The sequence below is a fragment of the Molothrus aeneus genome, chromosome 7 (assembly GCF_037042795.1).
Source record: "Molothrus aeneus isolate 106 chromosome 7, BPBGC_Maene_1.0, whole genome shotgun sequence".
Classification (NCBI taxonomy): Eukaryota; Metazoa; Chordata; class Aves; order Passeriformes; family Icteridae; genus Molothrus; species Molothrus aeneus.
This window is the reverse complement of record NC_089652.1, coordinates 14,484,053-14,502,471: the sequence shown is the minus strand read 5'-3', so window position 1 is coordinate 14,502,471 and position 18,419 is coordinate 14,484,053. Positions and strand designations below refer to the sequence as shown.

The following is an 18,419-nucleotide window of genomic DNA, read 5'->3' as shown; positions in this document are numbered from 1 at the left end:
TATTCTTCATTCTGATTGTGATCCAGGGGCTGTGGATTTGGATGCTTTAACAGATGAGAAAGAAAGGAAGGCTTTAGAAGGGATGATAAACAATTTTGGGCAAACTCCCTGTCAGCTGTTAAAGGTACTGCTCTTTTGCTCCCTCTCAACCAGACCTTTGTGGTTAAATACAACTGAGTTACAGGGACTTCTGAAAAAAACAATGGTTTTTAAGGTAATGGTTTGTAATTTTAGCAACATTAAATCTTTGTCACATTACCAAAGAATCCATTTTCAAAGTTAATAAATTTACTTCAAGAAGGGATATTAGGTATTTAAGACTGTTTTCCCATTAAGAGTCTGAGTACTCATGTGCAAATTGATAAACTAGTCTAATTTGTTACTCCTTCAAATATTGCCTCCTAGGAGCCCCATCCACAAAGGCTGTCAGCAGAAGAGGTAGTACAAAGACTAACTAAAAGCGATACCTCTACTCTGAATCTCTTCCAACACCTCACTGAGCTGAAGTCATTCTTCATAGAGGTAGATGTGTTACTTGAAATTGTTTGAAGTCTAACCTGAAATTTGATGTACTTGAAACAAAAGGTCACAACCTGGATGAAAATAAACTTGCTTCCTATTTAGAATATTTTGCAATGCAATGTGTATTAAATGAGCTCTGTCTTTTTAGTTGGCTTCCTAGAGGTTGAATCCCATAATCTGCTGGCTGCTTGTGTGGGTGTTGAGTATTAAACTAGTCACCACACCAAGAAAGCTGCAAGCCTCACTGGTGGTGTGTGAGGAATCACTGAACTTGGTAGTTAAACTCTCTGATTGGGGTCAGGGTTTCATTTGCAGTGTTTGTGATGAAGGTTACCTGCACAAACTGAATGGGTGTGTGCCAATGCCTTAGGGTGCTCTACAGGTCTGACACTGATTCCAGAGCTTTGCATCTTACTCTTTACAGGTTCTAGATTTATCCTTTAGCTTTTGGATATAATCAGATCAAACCCATGTCCTTTCTCTTAGGGAATTAGTGATGGTGTGCCCATTGTCAAAGCTGTTGTCCCCAGGAATCAATCACGCTCCTTTATTTCTCAGGGAAGCCCAGAGATCTTGGTGAGTTGCATGTGTCAATACTGTTCTTAAACTGCAGATAGTCAAATGGCTGTATTTTTTTATGCAGCTTGTAGAGAAATATTTCTTAACTGTTCCTCTTCAAATGTGTTCCTTTAACCTGAAGCAACTGTCAGTTGAGTTAAATATTTATCTTCCAAGGAGAAGCCAGGCTGATTTGTTGAATGGCGTTTAAGAGCTGATGAGATATGACTGTAAATTATAGTGAGGCATATTGTAAGTTGACACTTGATCAGCTTCCCTGCAACAACCAATTTGCTAATGCAGTGCAGTCCAGATTTAAAATTACAGCATTGAGTTATTAATGGTGTCATTGTTTGTCGTTGCTTTCCAACCTGTATGTTAAACTATACCATATCTGGTGCATGCACCTTCCAAAGGCCTGCACTGTTTCTAGAACTAACTCTTGCACTAACACACATTCTTGTACTATGGCAGATACCAGATAATGAAAGGAGAGCAGTGGTTTTGTATCTGCATCTGTATATATGGCCTAACACTGGCCCCAGTGCAATAATATCTCTGTTTTGCAGGAAAGAATATTTCAATATTCCTATATTGTATGTCAAAGTTACTGTGTTCACTTAATTGTGGTACATTCATAGGTTATTGGAGCACATCTAAAATTCTCCTTGTGTTTTTCATAACTATCTAATCAAAGTACCCTTGAATATTTAGATTCCTTTGTTACTTCCTCAGAAATGAAACTGTAGTACAATGTTTGTTAAACTTCTTGTGTTAATATGTTTACTATTAACAGTTAGTATTTAGAGAAGAGAAGAAGCAGCAGCTTAAACTAAATGACTGATTTGTAATTAAATATTTGAGAGGGGTTGGTTGACTGGGATTTTTAGTGTTTGTCTCCTCCCATCCTTCCTACCCCAACTTCTCTGACCTATGTAGAACATGTACTATTCTAATATGTTTCTGTGTACCGCATGTGGATTAATTCATCTGAGTGGGATTTTTTTTTTATTGATTTATTTGTTCAGGGCGAGGTGCATGTGCTTTTTCCTTTGTGGTAGGTTTTCAAGAAGCCTCTGCTGAACTTTATGCAAGCTCTACTAGCATTGAGGCAAGCAGAAAGCAAACCTCTGGGTTTCATCAACTTTTTCATTAAACTTTTTTAGGTAACAACAAGTCTGAACTGTGTTATTGGAACTCATGGTTGGCTGCCTTATGACAAAAATATTTCCAACTATTTTACATTCATCAAAGATACAACAGTGACAAATCCCAAGTAAGCAAATTTTGAGGGGGGGTACAGATGAATGCATTTAAAATAATGAAATACAATAATTGTTGAAAATCAGTGAAAATACTGTTTTCACTGTCTGGGTTTTCACCAAAAATGTATCTTCTGGTGTTCACTAATATTACCTCTAATCTATAATAGCATTCTAGTACAGTTATGTAAGTGGTATTTCAGGCTTCATTCTTAGAGCTACTCCTAATTTTTTCTAATTATCAATCACAAAAACTCATTGTGTAATCTGAGATAGTCTTCATACATTCTTATGCTGTAGTAATACATAGGCATATATGGCATATTTGGATTTTTTGGTTTTAGAAAATTCCTTTTTTGTCTTTAATGTTACAGTGCTTAGTAGGGACATGAGTTATCCAATTGTGTAAAAGGCTGAAAAAAAACTAAGATGAAATCTTGCTTCCAGTCACTGGTGGCAGTGCGAGTTTTACCATGGGTGTAGCCTCTTCTATAGATGGAATTCATTAGTGATGTTTAAAGACAGAGGAAGTGCAAAATACATGGATGTGAACCAAGGTTACTGTTAACTGCTCATCGTTTGCCTGCAGAACACAGCGCAGCATGAGTGGTCCTTTTGCCCCAGGGCTGGAGATCACCTCCAAGCTGTTTGCAGTGTCCCATGACGCAAAGCTGCTCTTCAGTGGCGGACACTGGGACAACAGCATCCGAGTGACATCCCTTACCAAAGGCAAACTGATGGGACAGCACATCAGGCACATGGGTCAGTCACTCTGTGTTGGGAAATGGAAAGGGTTATTATGTGTGTTATTTGGTGGTCCCAGAATACATCCACATCCCCTGGGCACCCAAGTGTAGCAGCTGTAAAGGAATGGCAGCATAAGAACAGAGGGATGCTTGAATTGTGATTATACATAAATACTTGAGCATGGCTTTTCAGTCATTGGACTGGTGCTTTAATGTAGTTTCAAAATAAGGCTTGCCTGCTATTTTTAAGTAGCAGAGCTGAATGTGTAAAGTGGGTACATTTGGCTGTATGATAATTTCACTGTTTAATAGTGTCACCAGCCCTTATCACAGTAGAGTGTTTCATGCTGACTGCAAATCAGGATACAGTGTGACAAATTGTATCCACATTGTCAGGCTGAGGGAAATTAGTCTTAATTACCTATGTGACAACTTTGTCTTCTTTTCTTTATCTAGATATTGTGACCTGCTTGGCAATAGACCACTGTGGAATTCATTTAATTTCAGGCTCCAGAGATACTACCTGTATGATATGGCAAATTGTTCACCAGGTGGGTTATTTAGGCATACTCAGAAGCAGTTTCTGGATGTATTTTTTTTTCCTCTGTTTTGCTATTATGTTTTATTGATTTCTTCTCAGGTTTGTAGGGAAGATAGTGCACTTTAGCTATATAGTAACTGATATGTGTAGTACTTCAGAGAAGACAATGGGAGTAAAATTACTAAGGTGATTGATTTTAGTGCACGATTTTAAAGGCTCTCTTTAAGATTTCATAGATTATTTTCAGGGCAGGCAAATAAGAATTTTCCATTTCACTCCTAGTGGTTGCATTTTAGCACTGCCTTTTCTGTGTGGTGGGTATTGATAACTATAGCAAAGACAGCACTGTCTATTTCCTGCATTTGCACTGGCATTTGAGAATTCTTTAATATTAGTCTCATGCTTTCACACAATGAGAGTAGTTGTGTGATCCATGTGTGTACTTATACTCAATCATTATTTCCATCATTATTCATTTAAATGCTGATTTCTGATTGCTGCATTTAAGATATACAAGTAGGATTAATTGCTGGGGGAATCTGTCATGTTTCGGACAGTAGATTTCATCAAGTCACCTTGTGCTTATCGTGGAACTAAAGTCAGCACATTAAAGCGGTAGAGTGGTGAATAATTGCATGTGCTTTTGTGGAAGCTGTCTTTGTGGTGGGAGTATTTATAATTCTGTAAAGTACTTTGTAGTTACAGTGCATGGTCAAAAAAAGTAAGACCTTAGTGCTCATACGGGTAGCTTTTTGTCTCAAGTGGGGATAAATGTTGGAGATTTTTTTAGTTTATCTTTTCATGGTCAGTTAACTCACACTCTGGAAATTATCTTTATTTAGAAGTGCTTTTTCTGAAGATTTTTAATGTATTTTTTATTAATAGATACATAAATGCTATTTTATGTATAGTAAATGTTTCTTGTGAGACTTTTAACTTGGTCTTTACAAAGTGGCAGCGTATGGACTGCGTACTGGCATTTCCGTTCTACTTGTCTTCTCTGCAGTGACACCTTCTGTATTTTGACACTTGTTCTGTATTCCTGCATGCTTCAGGCTTTCAGGGCCTGATTGGCAAACAAATCCTTATCACAGAAATGAAAACAAATAGTTCTCTGTAGGACTATTTACAGTACCTTCTCTTTAAGGACAGTTCTTTCCTTAGAACTTGTTTGAGAATAAGTCTGTATATGCTGACAGTGCACTCACTGGGACAAAAGCTGTGATACCTGGAGTTACGTGGGGACATTGCTATTTTTAATGAGCATTATTCCAAGATTTCCTTCGTGTATTTTACTACTGGTAGTCACTGAGAAGTACTATTTGCTTCCTTTTCCTTGGAAAATGGAAAGAGTTGCTGTTATTTTAAGTAAAATAAAAGTCAATTTCAGCTCTTTTTTAAGCTTGATTGTGAAGATAGTGCTTGATTCCAGGGTAAACTCTAAGAACTGGTAAAGCCCAGATACACAGGTGAAGAACGAGTGTGTGGATGGGGTATGTGAACAACTCCTGTTAGGCCTGCTCACTGTTGTCCTTGCACTCCTGGACACCTGCAGGGGTAGGAGGGAAGTCAGCAAAGTAACCTTGTCTCTCACACCCACGCAGTAACTACATGTTCATTCATTCTTGGGATTTCAATAAGTGAGGTGCTCACAGAGGGTAATACATTGATATTGGAGTGGTGAGTTATGCCTTTGGCTCTGACCTCTATCAAATACACACCTCACAACTGGTACTGAAGATACCAGAAGTTCATTTTTTGTTTGTCCTTCAGCTGCAAGAGAATGTGTCATTGCACTTTTTGTTACTCTCAGGGAGGAGTGCCTGTAGGCCTGGCACCTAAGCCATTACAGATCCTTTATGGGCACACAGATGAAGTTTCGAGTGTTGGCATCAGCACCGAACTGGACATGGCAGTGTCAGGATCCAGGGTAAGCACCTTCCTACTTGTCTTTTTTTGCCTCTTCTCAACCAAACTCAAACCGTATCAGGTGTTTGAAGTTGATTAAGAATAATAGAAAAAATAGTCACTATTTCACAATCTCTTTCTTAAGCCTTGCTTATCAAGAAGATATTTGCCATCCCCTTTGCTGTCTGCTTAAATCAGACTATCTCAAACAGCTGTGCAGAGCATAGACCTCACCTCCTATGTGGTGTTATTCTGCACAGATGAGCTTTTATGTGTGTGGACTTTCTTGGAGATTTTAAGCTTCTCATAGCAGCAGTGTTCTGATTGTTTCTTCCTTGCTATGTTAACCCTGAAGGTTCTGTGCCACTTGCTCATGTTGCAGGCTGCTGAAGTCTGGCTTTGTACTCCATGTAATGCCTACTCATAAATGTGACCTGTGAAGTGGCTGATTTGCTGCCTATCCTCCCTCTTGCCCTACTTGCATTTGTTTTTTTCACATGCCTATAGTACATGGTCTTGAGGGGAAGACTTCTTTGTGAAGAGTTCCTAATGCTCAGGAGTCCTTATCTCCCACTAAGGATTGAAGTGCATTCAGAGTATCCCCTGTGTACTGTGTATGTAAATTCTGAGTGTTGTGAATATCCTGTCCTGCTGAATATCCACTGCCCTTGATGTGCTTGCTGCAGGATGGCACCGTCATTGTCCGCACCATTCGGAAAGGTCAGTACGTGAGGACTCTGCGACCCCCGTGTGAGAGTTCTCTCCTGCTGACTGTTCCCAATCTGGCTGTGTCCTGGGAAGGCCATATAGTTGTCCACACCAGTGTGGAAGGAAAGACTACTCTCAAGGTACTTAAGTTTGTGGAAAACCTCTGTTTCTGTCACTGAAGATTTTAATCATAAGTGTATCTAACTTTATCTAATTTCCTGTAGTAATGAGGCTTTTTGAGCGTGCAGTGTCAGTTTCCATATTTTTTTTAAATTTTGCTGGCCAATTCAAGTGAAATTTGAATTAACAATTTGAATTGTTAAAGGTAAGTGACAGGCATATTGTGCTTCTGTGGGTTTCATTAAAATCTCCAAACACCTGCAAGATGTTCAAGCATACATTAGTGTGTCTTCCTGGGAGAGCCACTTTGGACAGAAAAACTAGGGGAAACAAGTTCCACTGTGCACAGGAACAGAGGCTTATAAGGAGAGCAGCAAGTTCTGGATGGAAGATGCTCAGCGTCCACGGAGTTTCTTAGTTTGGGATTGGAGATACAGCTATAAGTTTGTGTCTGTTGAGCTGTGTACTTGCTTTAATAATGGTAGAGCTGTTGTGATTTCCTTAAACCTGGGAGATTTCTTGGAAAACAAATCTCTGATGTAGGCATACTAACTACATTAGGAAGATGGGGAGAGAAGAGACTCAAGGTTATGCCAGGCTGGAAGAACTTAAGATGGTTTTGTTATTTGCATCTGTAATGCAGCAAGAAGTCATTGGCTTGTCTAGAAAATGCTTCTGGGTCTAGCTCTGTGGAAGTACGCTTGTTTCCTTCTGCTTTTGGATTTGGGAGGGCAAGAGAGTAAGGAGGGGTGGTAGCAAGGCTGAAGATGAGTGCGATCTTGCTTTCTTCTTTCTTAACAAAAAATAGGGACCTGTCTATTAGATCCATGGATGTTTCCAAGAAATTTACAATTGATTGAATGGGCTACAATATTACATCAAGAGGTAGCTTCAAAAACTTCTATACAGGACCTTACCTCCACACACACTGAGTATAGGCTCACTACTCTTGCATCATTCAACAGGGAGACTGCTGTCAGCATTATCATCTGTGGTTGTTGCCAAATTGGTGCCTTTTAATGAGCAAAAGATACAAGTACAACACTCTTCATCCTGTCAGTCCTCTGTGACATATTTATTTTTGATCTCTTCAGGATAAGAATGCATTACATCTCTATTCTGTCAATGGGAAATATCTGGGTTCTGAGACTCTGAAGGAGGAAGTGTCTGATCTGTGTGTAACTGGCGAATATATCGTCATGGGCAGCTTGCAGGGATTTCTTTCCATACGGGATCTCTACAGGTAATGTACCAGCATTTGTACTGAGATACAAATATGGAGCCTTATAGAGAAATGGCTGTGTAATAAACTTTGCTTGGTGCTATAGGTGATAGTTGTTGCTCTTTCTGTGTTCCCAAAAAAAATTTTGGCGGAACTAAGATGTGGAGAAAAATAAAATGAGAGGTTGTAGCAGATCTCTTTCTTGCAAGACATTTATCCCAATTAAACACCTAGAACTGACAGGAGGAGCTGTCAGCTTGCAAACTGCTGTGATTAGTCACAGGGAGCTCAGCAATTGCAGGATCAAGCCTCACATAGTTCTGCACCAAGTTTTAAGCTCCACTTACTGCTTAGATCTGTAGAGCTCCATTGCTCCTCAGAATGGGAGGGATGTTTGTCACATAGGCAGCTGTGCGATTAATGTCACTGTTTTTCAGTGTCTTAGCTTACTGACTTAACCTATCCACATCTGTTTTTGTTATTGAAGCTTTATTTTGGGATAAAATTAGATTCTTAGGATGCAGTAAGATAATTGAAACTGCAAATTTTATCCTTGAGAAACTGTGTTTTATAGTGCATCTCATGGACAGCAATTTCACTTGCATGAGATTCTTTGCAGTACGTGCAAGCAAATACATGACTGACTTACTTTCTCTCTGTGGTTTTTGTTCCTTCCAGCCTCAGTCTGAGCATCTCTCCCTTAGCCATGAGACTGCCAATCCATTGCATTTCTGTCACCAAAGAGTACAGCCACATCCTTGTTGGCTTGGAGGACGGCAAGTTGATTATCGTTGGTGTTGGCAAGCCGGCAGAGGTAAAACCCACCATCAAGAACTTTTTCTACCGAACAGTGGGAAGTTCACTTATTTCTGCTTTCCAGTTGAGCAAGAGGTCTCCTCTATGGCAGGGTAAATTTAAGAGCAAGTTTCAGTTTTCAGTGGGAAACAAATAACTTTTGAGACTGCTCTGCTGAAAGTTCTGATTAAGAATCAGATGTGTATAGGGATCGCAGATGGGAAGCTCAGCTGGACTAACTTCCAGACTTTATCACTCACATGTGAATAAGCAAAGTCATAATAGCTAACCTTTTCTGAATGGGATAGTGTTGTCAGCCTCTTCTTGATGAAATAATTTTCCAGAAGAAAATTGGAAATGAAAGAGAGCAAGCTACTTCCTTTATTTTTTTTATGGTTTCTATCAGATATCTTTTAATATGCATTGACTGACATTGGGGAAAAAGGTATTATTTATTTCTGTTGAGAGTCTCTAATGGCAGTGCACAGGGAATCACTTCTGTAGGTTCCCAGTATGCTTGTGTTCCATATGGTGAATAGAAACTTGCTGGTTCTGCATATGCAATATCAATTACAGAGCATCCATCTCTCAAATAGATATGCCCAATTTTTCTTGTGCAAAACCATAGTTTTTGCTTAATTACTTCTTGTAATGACTTTGAAAGTACTTGAGTTAACTTAAAACTGCTTATTATCTTTATAACTCAATCTCTGTTGTGCTGCTATGTATTTATTTGAAAATGTGATTATCACTTTTGCATGATCTTAAGTACATGCTGGAAAAGTGTGTATTAATTCTATTTTATATTCTAAATGTGAAAACAGAGCAACTTTATTTGTCAGTATTTTTAAATTTTCTTGCTAGGATATACATAGTTTAATATTGGAAAAATATTCACACAATGGTAGTCTGATTTTGCTTGCACTGGATGTGGAGGGGAGATTTCCACTGACTTTCAGTTTTCTATTGTAGAATTGAAAAAGAGATGATTATTATGTGGTTAAACATATGGTTGTAACAGCAGTTTTAAAGCCACTGTCATTTCTAAGCTTCCGATTCCATAGAAAAGATCTTTTGTAGGCTGAAATTTGTGTGTATCATTAGACTGAAGGCTTTTTGTTTTCTTATTTTCATTTTTTAATCACATCTATTTTTCTAACTATGCAGAAAATGTTGTTTCAAAGACTGGATTCCCTTTATCATTATAGAGGCTTTCCAGTGACTTTTTTTCCCAGGATTTTCTGTTTACAGTTCAGATGATATGCAAGCTTAATATCCATGTAAATAGGTTTTTTTTTAACACAAACATATAAGGAACAACATTATGCCCCAGATTTTCTAGTTTTCTATAATGGCATCAATCAATATATTTGAAAAGTGTGTGTATGTGTGGTGTTCATTTGTTGAATGACTTATTTGGAAGGAATGTGTTAATTCCTGGAACTTTATCTGTATGCAAAGACAGTGTTGTAGTTCTGGCTTTCAGTGGTGATATTGATCCTTAGGACAGAGGATTGGATACTTGGCACAGACTTGCTTTAATGTGCAAAAAGTGAAATGCTGCTTGCTATCAAGATTGGCCCTTAGTGTTTCTGCACTGACAGTTTCTAATATGGAGTATAATAAATGCTTTTATATTTTTTAACAGTTACTTAGCTGTTTTGGATGTTGCAGAAGTCTGGGCAATTATCACTTGTTAGTGTTAATCCTGATCAGTGCTGTGCCTTTTCTAGAACACTGCTGCTGTGCTAATATAGCTCAGAAGCTGGTAACATTTGTAGTAGTAACTGTGAGGAGCTGTTCTCAAACTTGTGAAGGCATGGATCTTATTTATTGAACTGTGGGGATTTTCAGAACCTAATCAGCTGCCAGGCTGATCACTACTGGCCAATCATCAACCTTGTGCTTAGGTAATGAAGAGTTTCTTACAAACTGTTGTGAGACTGTAGACCTACCAGATGCTGGATTTAATATGGCCTCTGGTTGCTTGTTATCCATCTTATCCTATGGAATACTCTATGAATTACTTCTGCTTTAAACATTCCTCTGATCACTTCACCCAGGATCTTTGGAAGACTGTATAAATTTGATACCAGGAGATAACCTTTCTCTTTTTCCTTTATTCTGCTATCACTGTCCTGCATCTTGGCTATTTTTTTCCCACTTCTGACAATTTCTGTTTGAAATTTCTAAAATAAAATGTCCTTTCTTCTCATTTAGTTCATTTTTGCTTGGCATTCACCTCTTCTTTTCTCTTCCTATCAAAATAGCAATCTAAACACTCTTTCTAATCTGTTTGAAGTAGGTTAAGCATATAAGTACACATTAGTGGGTAATACCCCTTTAACTGTTCAAATTCAGAGAAGACTGTGGTTAGTGTGTTTTGTGTGTTGTTTTTTGTCAGTCCCAAGAATAATCCCTAAGTGTAACTTTTAGTTTATTTTCAAAGAATTTTTGTTGGTATATTTTGTTTATGCAGTACATTGTAGTGTCTGCATTTCACCAGATTCAGTGTCTGAATTCTTTTTTAATTTATCCACCTTATCCCTTCCCCCTCCTTTTGTTTCTCTGAATTACTTTCAAACAGATGCGCTCAGGTCAGCTTTCCCGAAAGCTGTGGGGATCAAGCAAACGGCTCAGCCAGATTTCAGCAGGAGAGACTGAATATAACACTCAAGATTCCAAGTGATTGCTGCTTCTACATTCTCTCATGGATTCCAGAAAAATGTTTAATCTTTTGGTCACTTTAGATGTATAAATATGTAATTAGGGCTTTGAATCTGAAGCCCTTTGATTCTTGATGAAGAACTTATGGTAGAGGTATAGTAGTAAGCGTATGTACTCATGCAAGTTAGCCTGCTTGCATATTTGTCCTCAACTGTGTTGACTTGTTCACAGCAAAATCCCTCTCTCAACAGCTGCTAAAACTGTGTTTTGGGAGGACTAAAAAACCCTGAACCATCCCCCCAGAAGTCTTCAAACCCCCAGATTACTAATTGAATTTAAGATAAGTAGCGTTTGATTTAAAGCTGAGTAGGGCCAGATGCTCCTTGATAACAAACGAGATATTTGGCTTTGCTTTGACAGCACTGTTATTTCCCAGTAAATTAAAACTCTGGTAGTTGCAGTGGTTGGATTCAGAATTGAATAGATGATGGTTATGACCTTCTCAGTACGTTTGTTAGCCTAATCAACTTTATTACAGTTTATTTGTGTAAATGGCTATTGCTCACTTCTTTTGTGTAGTTCCAATTTTAGGCTGTTCTGCAAGGGACATCTGTGTTGCACTACTTTATCAGAAATTGTTTTAAGTACAGACATGAATAACTTCAAAGGAGTTGAAGGTGGTGAAGGAGCTGAAGGAGGTAGGAAATATTGCTGCTGAAAATTATTTATATTGTTAAGTAAACTTAAGACATACACCAAGAAATCCTATTATATATTTAACATCTTGCAGAAATACCCAGGAAGACTTCTTATCTATATTGGTCAGATAATCAGTCTGCTTTATTAGCAAGGCAACTTCTGCAAACAAAAGATAAATTTCCACTGCAGAATCATTATGCAACATTGCAGCACAATTCAATTAAAAATAGCACCTGTTTGTTTCTTGGTGTTCACCAAACCAGTTGTTAGCCATATTTTCTTTTCTGTAAAAATGAACAGGGAAAACTAGATGATATATCCATTTTCAAAATGCATTGAAGACCTGGTAAAAGGAAATATCAGATCCTTACATGTGCTCTATCAAATTGCTTACTATGTTTTGGAGAAGCCATTACTGATTTTTTTGTTTGTTTGTTTGTTTAGCAATACATGATGATAGAAGGGTGCATTTTCCTAGCAATCTGATATTTTTTTAATGTTACTGATTGAAATGCTAAACTCTATACTGTTAGAAAAGCTGGGTGCTGAGGGAAAACACGAATTTCCAGATCAGTGTGCGAAGGTGTGTGTGTATGTGTATATATGTGTGTGTATGTATATATGTATATTCATGTATGTATTAAATGAAGAAAATCCCATGGGGTGAGGGGAGCACAGATACAAGGCAGGTGTGATTGTTAGCTAATATGTTCCCTTTTGGGTCCCCATTTCTTCCCTCTACTATCGCTTTTCTTGTTATTTTTTATTTATTTATTGAAATGAATGTGTGTTGTATCTCACATAAATGTTATCACATATGCCTTGTGGCTGGGGAGTTGTTGAACTACCTGAGGAACATAATGTATAATCTCATTTCATTAACTTTAAGCACAATATTTATTGACTTTATAGAAATAATATCTCCTTACCCTGCTAAAGGATTATCTCTACAAGTTGTGTTAGTCTCATTCAAACTGATTTCTCCTCCTCACTTTCTTTACTGGAAAAAAAATCCCTCTTGATGGCTGATTGGTGTACTTGTAAAGAAAGCTGTGTTGCATTTTCTTAACTTTTATAAATTAAATAATAAATCAGATTAGTGAACAAGTGGGTCTATGCATAGTTGCAATATTCTGCCTATTCACTGTGACAGACTGGATTGTCTGGAAAGTTAGGAGAAAATAAGAATTATTTTCTTGAGTCACTTGCCAAGAGAAGATTAAACTTCCAAAAGTAGAGTGATGTGGGTTTTTTCATACTCCACATATGTAAAAAAAAATGTAAATTAACCCACATCCCATATTTTCAAATAAGCTATAGAGAAGTGAAAATTACTATTTTTAATCAGTTACCTATCCAGTAAGAATACTAAGGATACTATGGAAGTATTAAGTTTGTTCATGAGAATGTGAAGTATGTTTGTCCATTATGATTTCACGAAGAAAGGATTTCAGGGGAGCTCTTTGTAGATTAGTTTAAAAGTATTTCAGCGCAGAATGTGAGCTCTTTCTTTATTATGGGAGGTTGAAAACACTCAGTTGGGGCATTGAATTGATGGGTTTTATAGGTGTGCATTAATGTTGTGTTTAAATGCATAGACAAGGCTAAGTCTTTATTTGGAGGGGAAGGAGGCAGGAAATTATCATGTTTTAGGCTATGAGAATGAAGTGAAAAAGGGAGATGGGGCTTATGTAGTGTTTGGTGGGAGCACAGTTTTCTTCTTGTCACTTGCACAGAGGGGTTTGTATAAGCATTTTAAAACATCCTATTGTGGGTTAGGTACGTTTATCCAACAGCTGACTTAACATTTTTCAATATTAAAGAATAATGAATATAGTGTGTCAGTTTAAGTAAAATATAATGTTGCAATAATTGAAATAATTTATGATTAAGACCTTTGACATTTGAATACCATAATTTCAGTGCATCACAAGCACTGGGTGATCATCACAAATACCTGGACCAGGTTTAAATGTGGACAGTTCTTGGGCTCTCAAACTCAAGGCTGGTCTGTGCTCAGTACAAAGCAGCAGCAGCAGAATGAGGAGGGGGCAGGTGAGCTCTGAGCTGCTGCTTTATGCCCCAGGTAGAATGGCAACATCCATGGCCTTTGGATCTGAGATCTGCTCCTTGGGGTGGGAGGTGTACAACATCACAGCTTGGCATCCTTGCCAGAGGCCATCTGGAAAGACCTCCATGGCTGTGAAAGTCTGCTCTTTGCCTTTGTTTAAAACCAGCTTTAAATAAAAGATGAGTCGTAAGTGTGAGCATTGGCTGGTATGTTGTTTCTTTTAGGTTTAACTTATTTGCATAAAAAATAGAAAATAATGTTTAAAAATAGAAAATAATTCTTCTGATCAGCTGTTTAGTTCATTGAATTGCAGCCTGTTATGCAGTGCACTGTGACTTGGTGAACTGACTTTCATAATTCTTTGATTTTCTGAAGTCAATAAAGCTTAGGATCCCTTTTTTTTTTCAGGTAGTACTGGTGAAATAAGGTTCTCCTTTGGTTTTGTTCAAAGGTTTGTTTAAGTGTAAAAAGCAAAGTTTTAAGATTATAGTATTCCAATGAGGAATTTAGAAGAAACAAGTCTTAAGTGACATTTATTTCATAGCACTACATTTGTCAAGATCTTTTTTGTGATATCTTCATATGTTTAATTTTTGGAATAACTCTAATAATATTTATCAAAGTTTAACATATGCTTACCTTTGAAGATGAGTAAGTAGAAGTGTAAATATATATATCTAAAAGAAACTGAAAACTGACCTACTTTTCATACCTGTATATAAATGAGATTAAGTAGTTAGCAGTATTAATTTCTTCGTAGCACAGTTTTGAATTGCGTACCAAAGGATATTTAGAAGACATGTCGCCTTTATTTCAAGTTAAATGTTTGTTAAATCTCTCTAAATCAATTTACTTATAATTCTTGATAGTATTTTTAGTTGTCTTTTTAGCTGTAGTGAAGAATCCCATCTGGTCTTTGCTGAGTTTGAACTATACAAGCATATAGAAAGTGAAATGCTCTTCAAGTTAGCATCTGACTGAGGCAGATTTTTCTGTAACCAATGTACTTATCCATTACTCACTCCTAGGATATCTAGAAACCACATCTTCTATCATCCATGTACCTTTACCAGCACAACATCGTAATCCCAGTCCTAAAGTAACTGCATTTGTCCTGGTGGTTAAGACACATTATGGAAATTAGATTTTCTTAGGAAAATAATTTTTTGATATTAAAAAGAGTAAAAAAAGAAAAAAACTAAATCAACAAAACTACCCCCAACCCCCACAACTTCCTCTCCAAAAAAAATAAACCAAACTCATCCACATCCATATTACAATTACTTTGCTAATCTGCAACATTGATATAAAAAAGCTCTTTCCCCTCTGACATACCTTAGATGATGCATATTATCACAAAACACGTTTATCAGACTTCACAGGTTTTAAATGGCCAAATCAATTGGCTATCTTACAAGGATCCCCAAAGTTGTATTTCTTTGTATTGAAAGTTGTATTTCTTTGTCCTTTAAATGAGTGCAAAGAACTAAGTTTCTGCACTGGAAAAATTCTTTAACATAGTCCTGCAGGAATGATAAATTTATTTTTGTAATGCACAGATTTGGTAACTCCTGCTTTAGGCAATGGGAGCTGTATACCTCACTTCCCTAAACCATGTCTTCCTCCTCCCTGTTTCCTTTGCAAACCTTTCCCAATCTTAATGAACAAAATCATTAGAAAAGATAAGTAAAGGAACCAAATGCTGCACAAAGCTTTTGCTGTGTATGTGTAATTAGTTGGAAATGTGTATCTATATACAGATAAAATATAGAGTGGTAGGGAGTTTTAGAGGTAGAAGGGGTGTAGAGATGTCGACTTCCTTCTGTCCCTATATTGAGAGTCTCTGTAGACACATGCTCTGTATTGTCACCTGAAACATTCCAGTCTTCCACTGCTAAAGGCACCTTGCTGACTATGTTAAATGATGAGCTGAGGTGCTGGGAATATTTTTTCCCTTTCAAAGAATTAAAAAAAAAGCATGCCCATTAAATGCATAGCCTAAAGTGAGCCTAGGGCCTGATGTAATCAATACTGTTATATGAAAGCACTACATAGGCTTGTATTTTTTTGAATGGAAATTCAAGCATGTGCTTCAGTGCTTTCTAGGTCTTATGCTTTCTAGCTTAAAAGCTGTGTTGGTTATGGCTGCAAACATGACACTTGCTGGTAGTCTCCCTTTGGGGAGAGTAAGTTTCCATGGTTTCAAATACATGTGGGTTCATTGTATGCCAATGTTAGAGTCAACTGAAGTGTTTGGAAGATGTCTTTCCTTTCATTCCAAGGAGCCAATCTTATTACTAAATTGACCTTGTAAGCACATACTTTTGAAGGAAGCAAGTTTTCTGGAAAGCTACTGCATTAAAAAAATATATTTAAAATTTGGTAAAATGCTATTGTTCCCTTCTTCAGTGTTATGGATATCAGATGCCTGAATGTAAAAATGCCTGAGTGGCACCATAGCATGCTCTGCATTTCAGTTGAGTGCCATTCACCGTACTGCAGTCTTGAACACCCTATAAGTGAGGAACTGCTTGCAGTGTTTAGTCTAAGGTAGCCTTTGTTCAGTTTTAACTCGCCTTTTTATTGTGCATCTGTGGAAGAAGACTGGTGTGTCTTTCTTTTAGTTATCACTTACCTATGTGGCCCGAATAAAATAGGTGTTTCACTTGTTTTCAATAGAGTTCCTTCAGTGTGTGTTCTTCCTAGTTTTGTCCAGTGGACTTGAGAAATTTGGCAGGTATTTCCAAAGTTCAGGTCTATGCTTATACTCAGCAAAGACATAATTTCATCAGACATCTTCTGTCCCAGAAGCATGATTGTCACTAAAGATTATGGTTTAAAGCTGCTAAGGGGTTTTGAGATTGGAATATAAACCATCCAGCCATATATATCATAGATCTAACTGAACTTGGAGGTCACTTGTTTATTTAGCTTCCTGTCTAGTCAGTATTTTCCTCTCAAGGGAGCCATACTTTTTGCCTTGAAATAGCTTTAAAATAAACTGAAGTCTTGCACCTGATAGTACTACTTTAGTCATATGCAGCAGTGAGTTGTTTCTTAAAGAAAGCCATGAGAGGGAAAAAAGAATTAAAGAAAAACTTGCAATATGTATTCTGATTCTGCAGGAGCTACTTAGGACAAGGGAAATGCTGCATGTGAGACTTACCTCCCTTTGGTCAGTGTTTTGATGGAAGCTGTGATGCTACTCAGTTTTCTGATGATTTTTTACTGAAGCTAATCAGGGGGTGGGAGCAAAGGTCTTACAGCAAAGTTAACCATATCTTCTGATAATTCTTACAGATTGTGCAATTATGTGATTACAAATGGATCTTTAAATGCCAAAAAATGCCTTTTCAAAGATTTAAATGTTAGGTCTGAGGAGTGTTGGAAATAGCTACTTTCAGAAATGAGCCTTCAGGCACTGTAATGAACTTGCTGTCTGTCTTCTGTGCAATATCTTTTTCCCTCTGGGTGCTTTAAGAGTATACTGTATGTCTTTCTTTGGTTTGATCAATATGTTTTAAGAGTGTGTATATTGGCTAATGATGGATATTTTTCCTGTACAGCATGGTGGAAGATGTTTTAAAATTTTGCACTTTTCTAGGATTTGCAAGTTTGTAACCTGAAAATTTTTAACATGCACACTTTTGTACATAATTAGCATTGTATATATTTAACATGAGTCTGAAGCAAATAAAAGTAATTGAATGCATAACTTCTCCCTTTATTAATAGCACAAAAATTAAACTAAGTGTGGGAGTACACTGAATGAACAATTCTTTTATGTAGCAGGTAAAAGTAGGCAGTGGGAAGAGCTGACTCAGTGTCCTGTCTTAATTGTATTAAGGCAACTTTTTTTTTTATTTTGGTGGGAAAGAAATCAAAGTGGATGTGTGAATGTATAGGCCCCTTCAAGCTTTGATTAGCTATGATTCTCCAAGTATTGCAACAAAAAGTGTCTTTTTGCTGGGAAGGAGGTGTCTGAGGCATGCATTGGGGTGAGGAAAAGAGTCCACTAATGCATATTGATCTTTATTTATAAAGCTGAAGTACCCCACCTATTCTGGGACAACAAGCATATCTTTCCTTTTTCCTCGGTGTCTTCCCTATATAGTAACTTTTGCTGCAGAATATGGAAGGCTATGGATTCAGGGGATTGCTGTCAGTCAGGAGGAAACTGAAATCTGTTCCAGGCTCATGTTCAGTTGGTTTCTTACCCCTGCAAACAAGAGAAACCATGCTGTGAGCTTTAATGGGAGGTGGGACTACTCTGCTCCTATCTGTTACTAGGGATAGATCAAGGCACCCTTATTTTGAACAAGCAGAGTTTTGATTCCATCATGTCACATGCATTTTAGATTTCTCAATAAAGTCCACGTAATTCTAGATATGGACTCCCTTGTTCTGGAATTCAGTTCATTAGGGCCAAATTGGCATTTCCCTGGCTTTCAATAAAGGAGCTGACTATTGGGGCTCTTGTTTAGAATTTGGAAACATAAGCAGCAATGGATGCAGAGCTAGAGCACACACTGGGTTAGTCAGACATCCTTTGCAGTGCTGTCATACTGCTGGCTCCTCTGGAGCATTAAACAATAGTCAC

At 37.5% G+C, this 18,419-nt stretch overlaps 2 protein-coding genes across 2 annotated transcripts in view; one reads left to right on the top strand and one right to left on the bottom strand.

Moving 5' to 3' along the window:
* Positions 1–17,534, top strand: part of NBEAL1 (neurobeachin like 1) — an 80,060-nt gene extending 62,526 nt beyond the window's left edge. Inside the window, exons 46-56 of the mRNA XM_066553340.1 lie at positions 27–124; positions 406–522; positions 1,009–1,098; positions 2,247–2,356; positions 2,932–3,104; positions 3,545–3,639; positions 5,443–5,559; positions 6,224–6,385; positions 7,460–7,608; positions 8,266–8,401; positions 10,970–17,534. Of these exons, the coding sequence (XP_066409437.1) occupies positions 27–124; positions 406–522; positions 1,009–1,098; positions 2,247–2,356; positions 2,932–3,104; positions 3,545–3,639; positions 5,443–5,559; positions 6,224–6,385; positions 7,460–7,608; positions 8,266–8,401; positions 10,970–11,071 (1,349 nt within the window). The 3' untranslated portion in view covers positions 11,072–17,534. The remainder of the gene's footprint in view (positions 1–26; positions 125–405; positions 523–1,008; positions 1,099–2,246; positions 2,357–2,931; positions 3,105–3,544; positions 3,640–5,442; positions 5,560–6,223; positions 6,386–7,459; positions 7,609–8,265; positions 8,402–10,969) is intronic.
* Positions 17,523–18,419, bottom strand: part of LOC136558700 (alpha-aspartyl dipeptidase-like) — a 7,013-nt gene continuing 6,116 nt past the window's right edge. Inside the window, exon 8 of the mRNA XM_066553339.1 lies at positions 17,523–18,038. Within this exon, the coding sequence (XP_066409436.1) occupies positions 17,960–18,038 (79 nt within the window). The 3' untranslated portion in view covers positions 17,523–17,959. The remainder of the gene's footprint in view (positions 18,039–18,419) is intronic.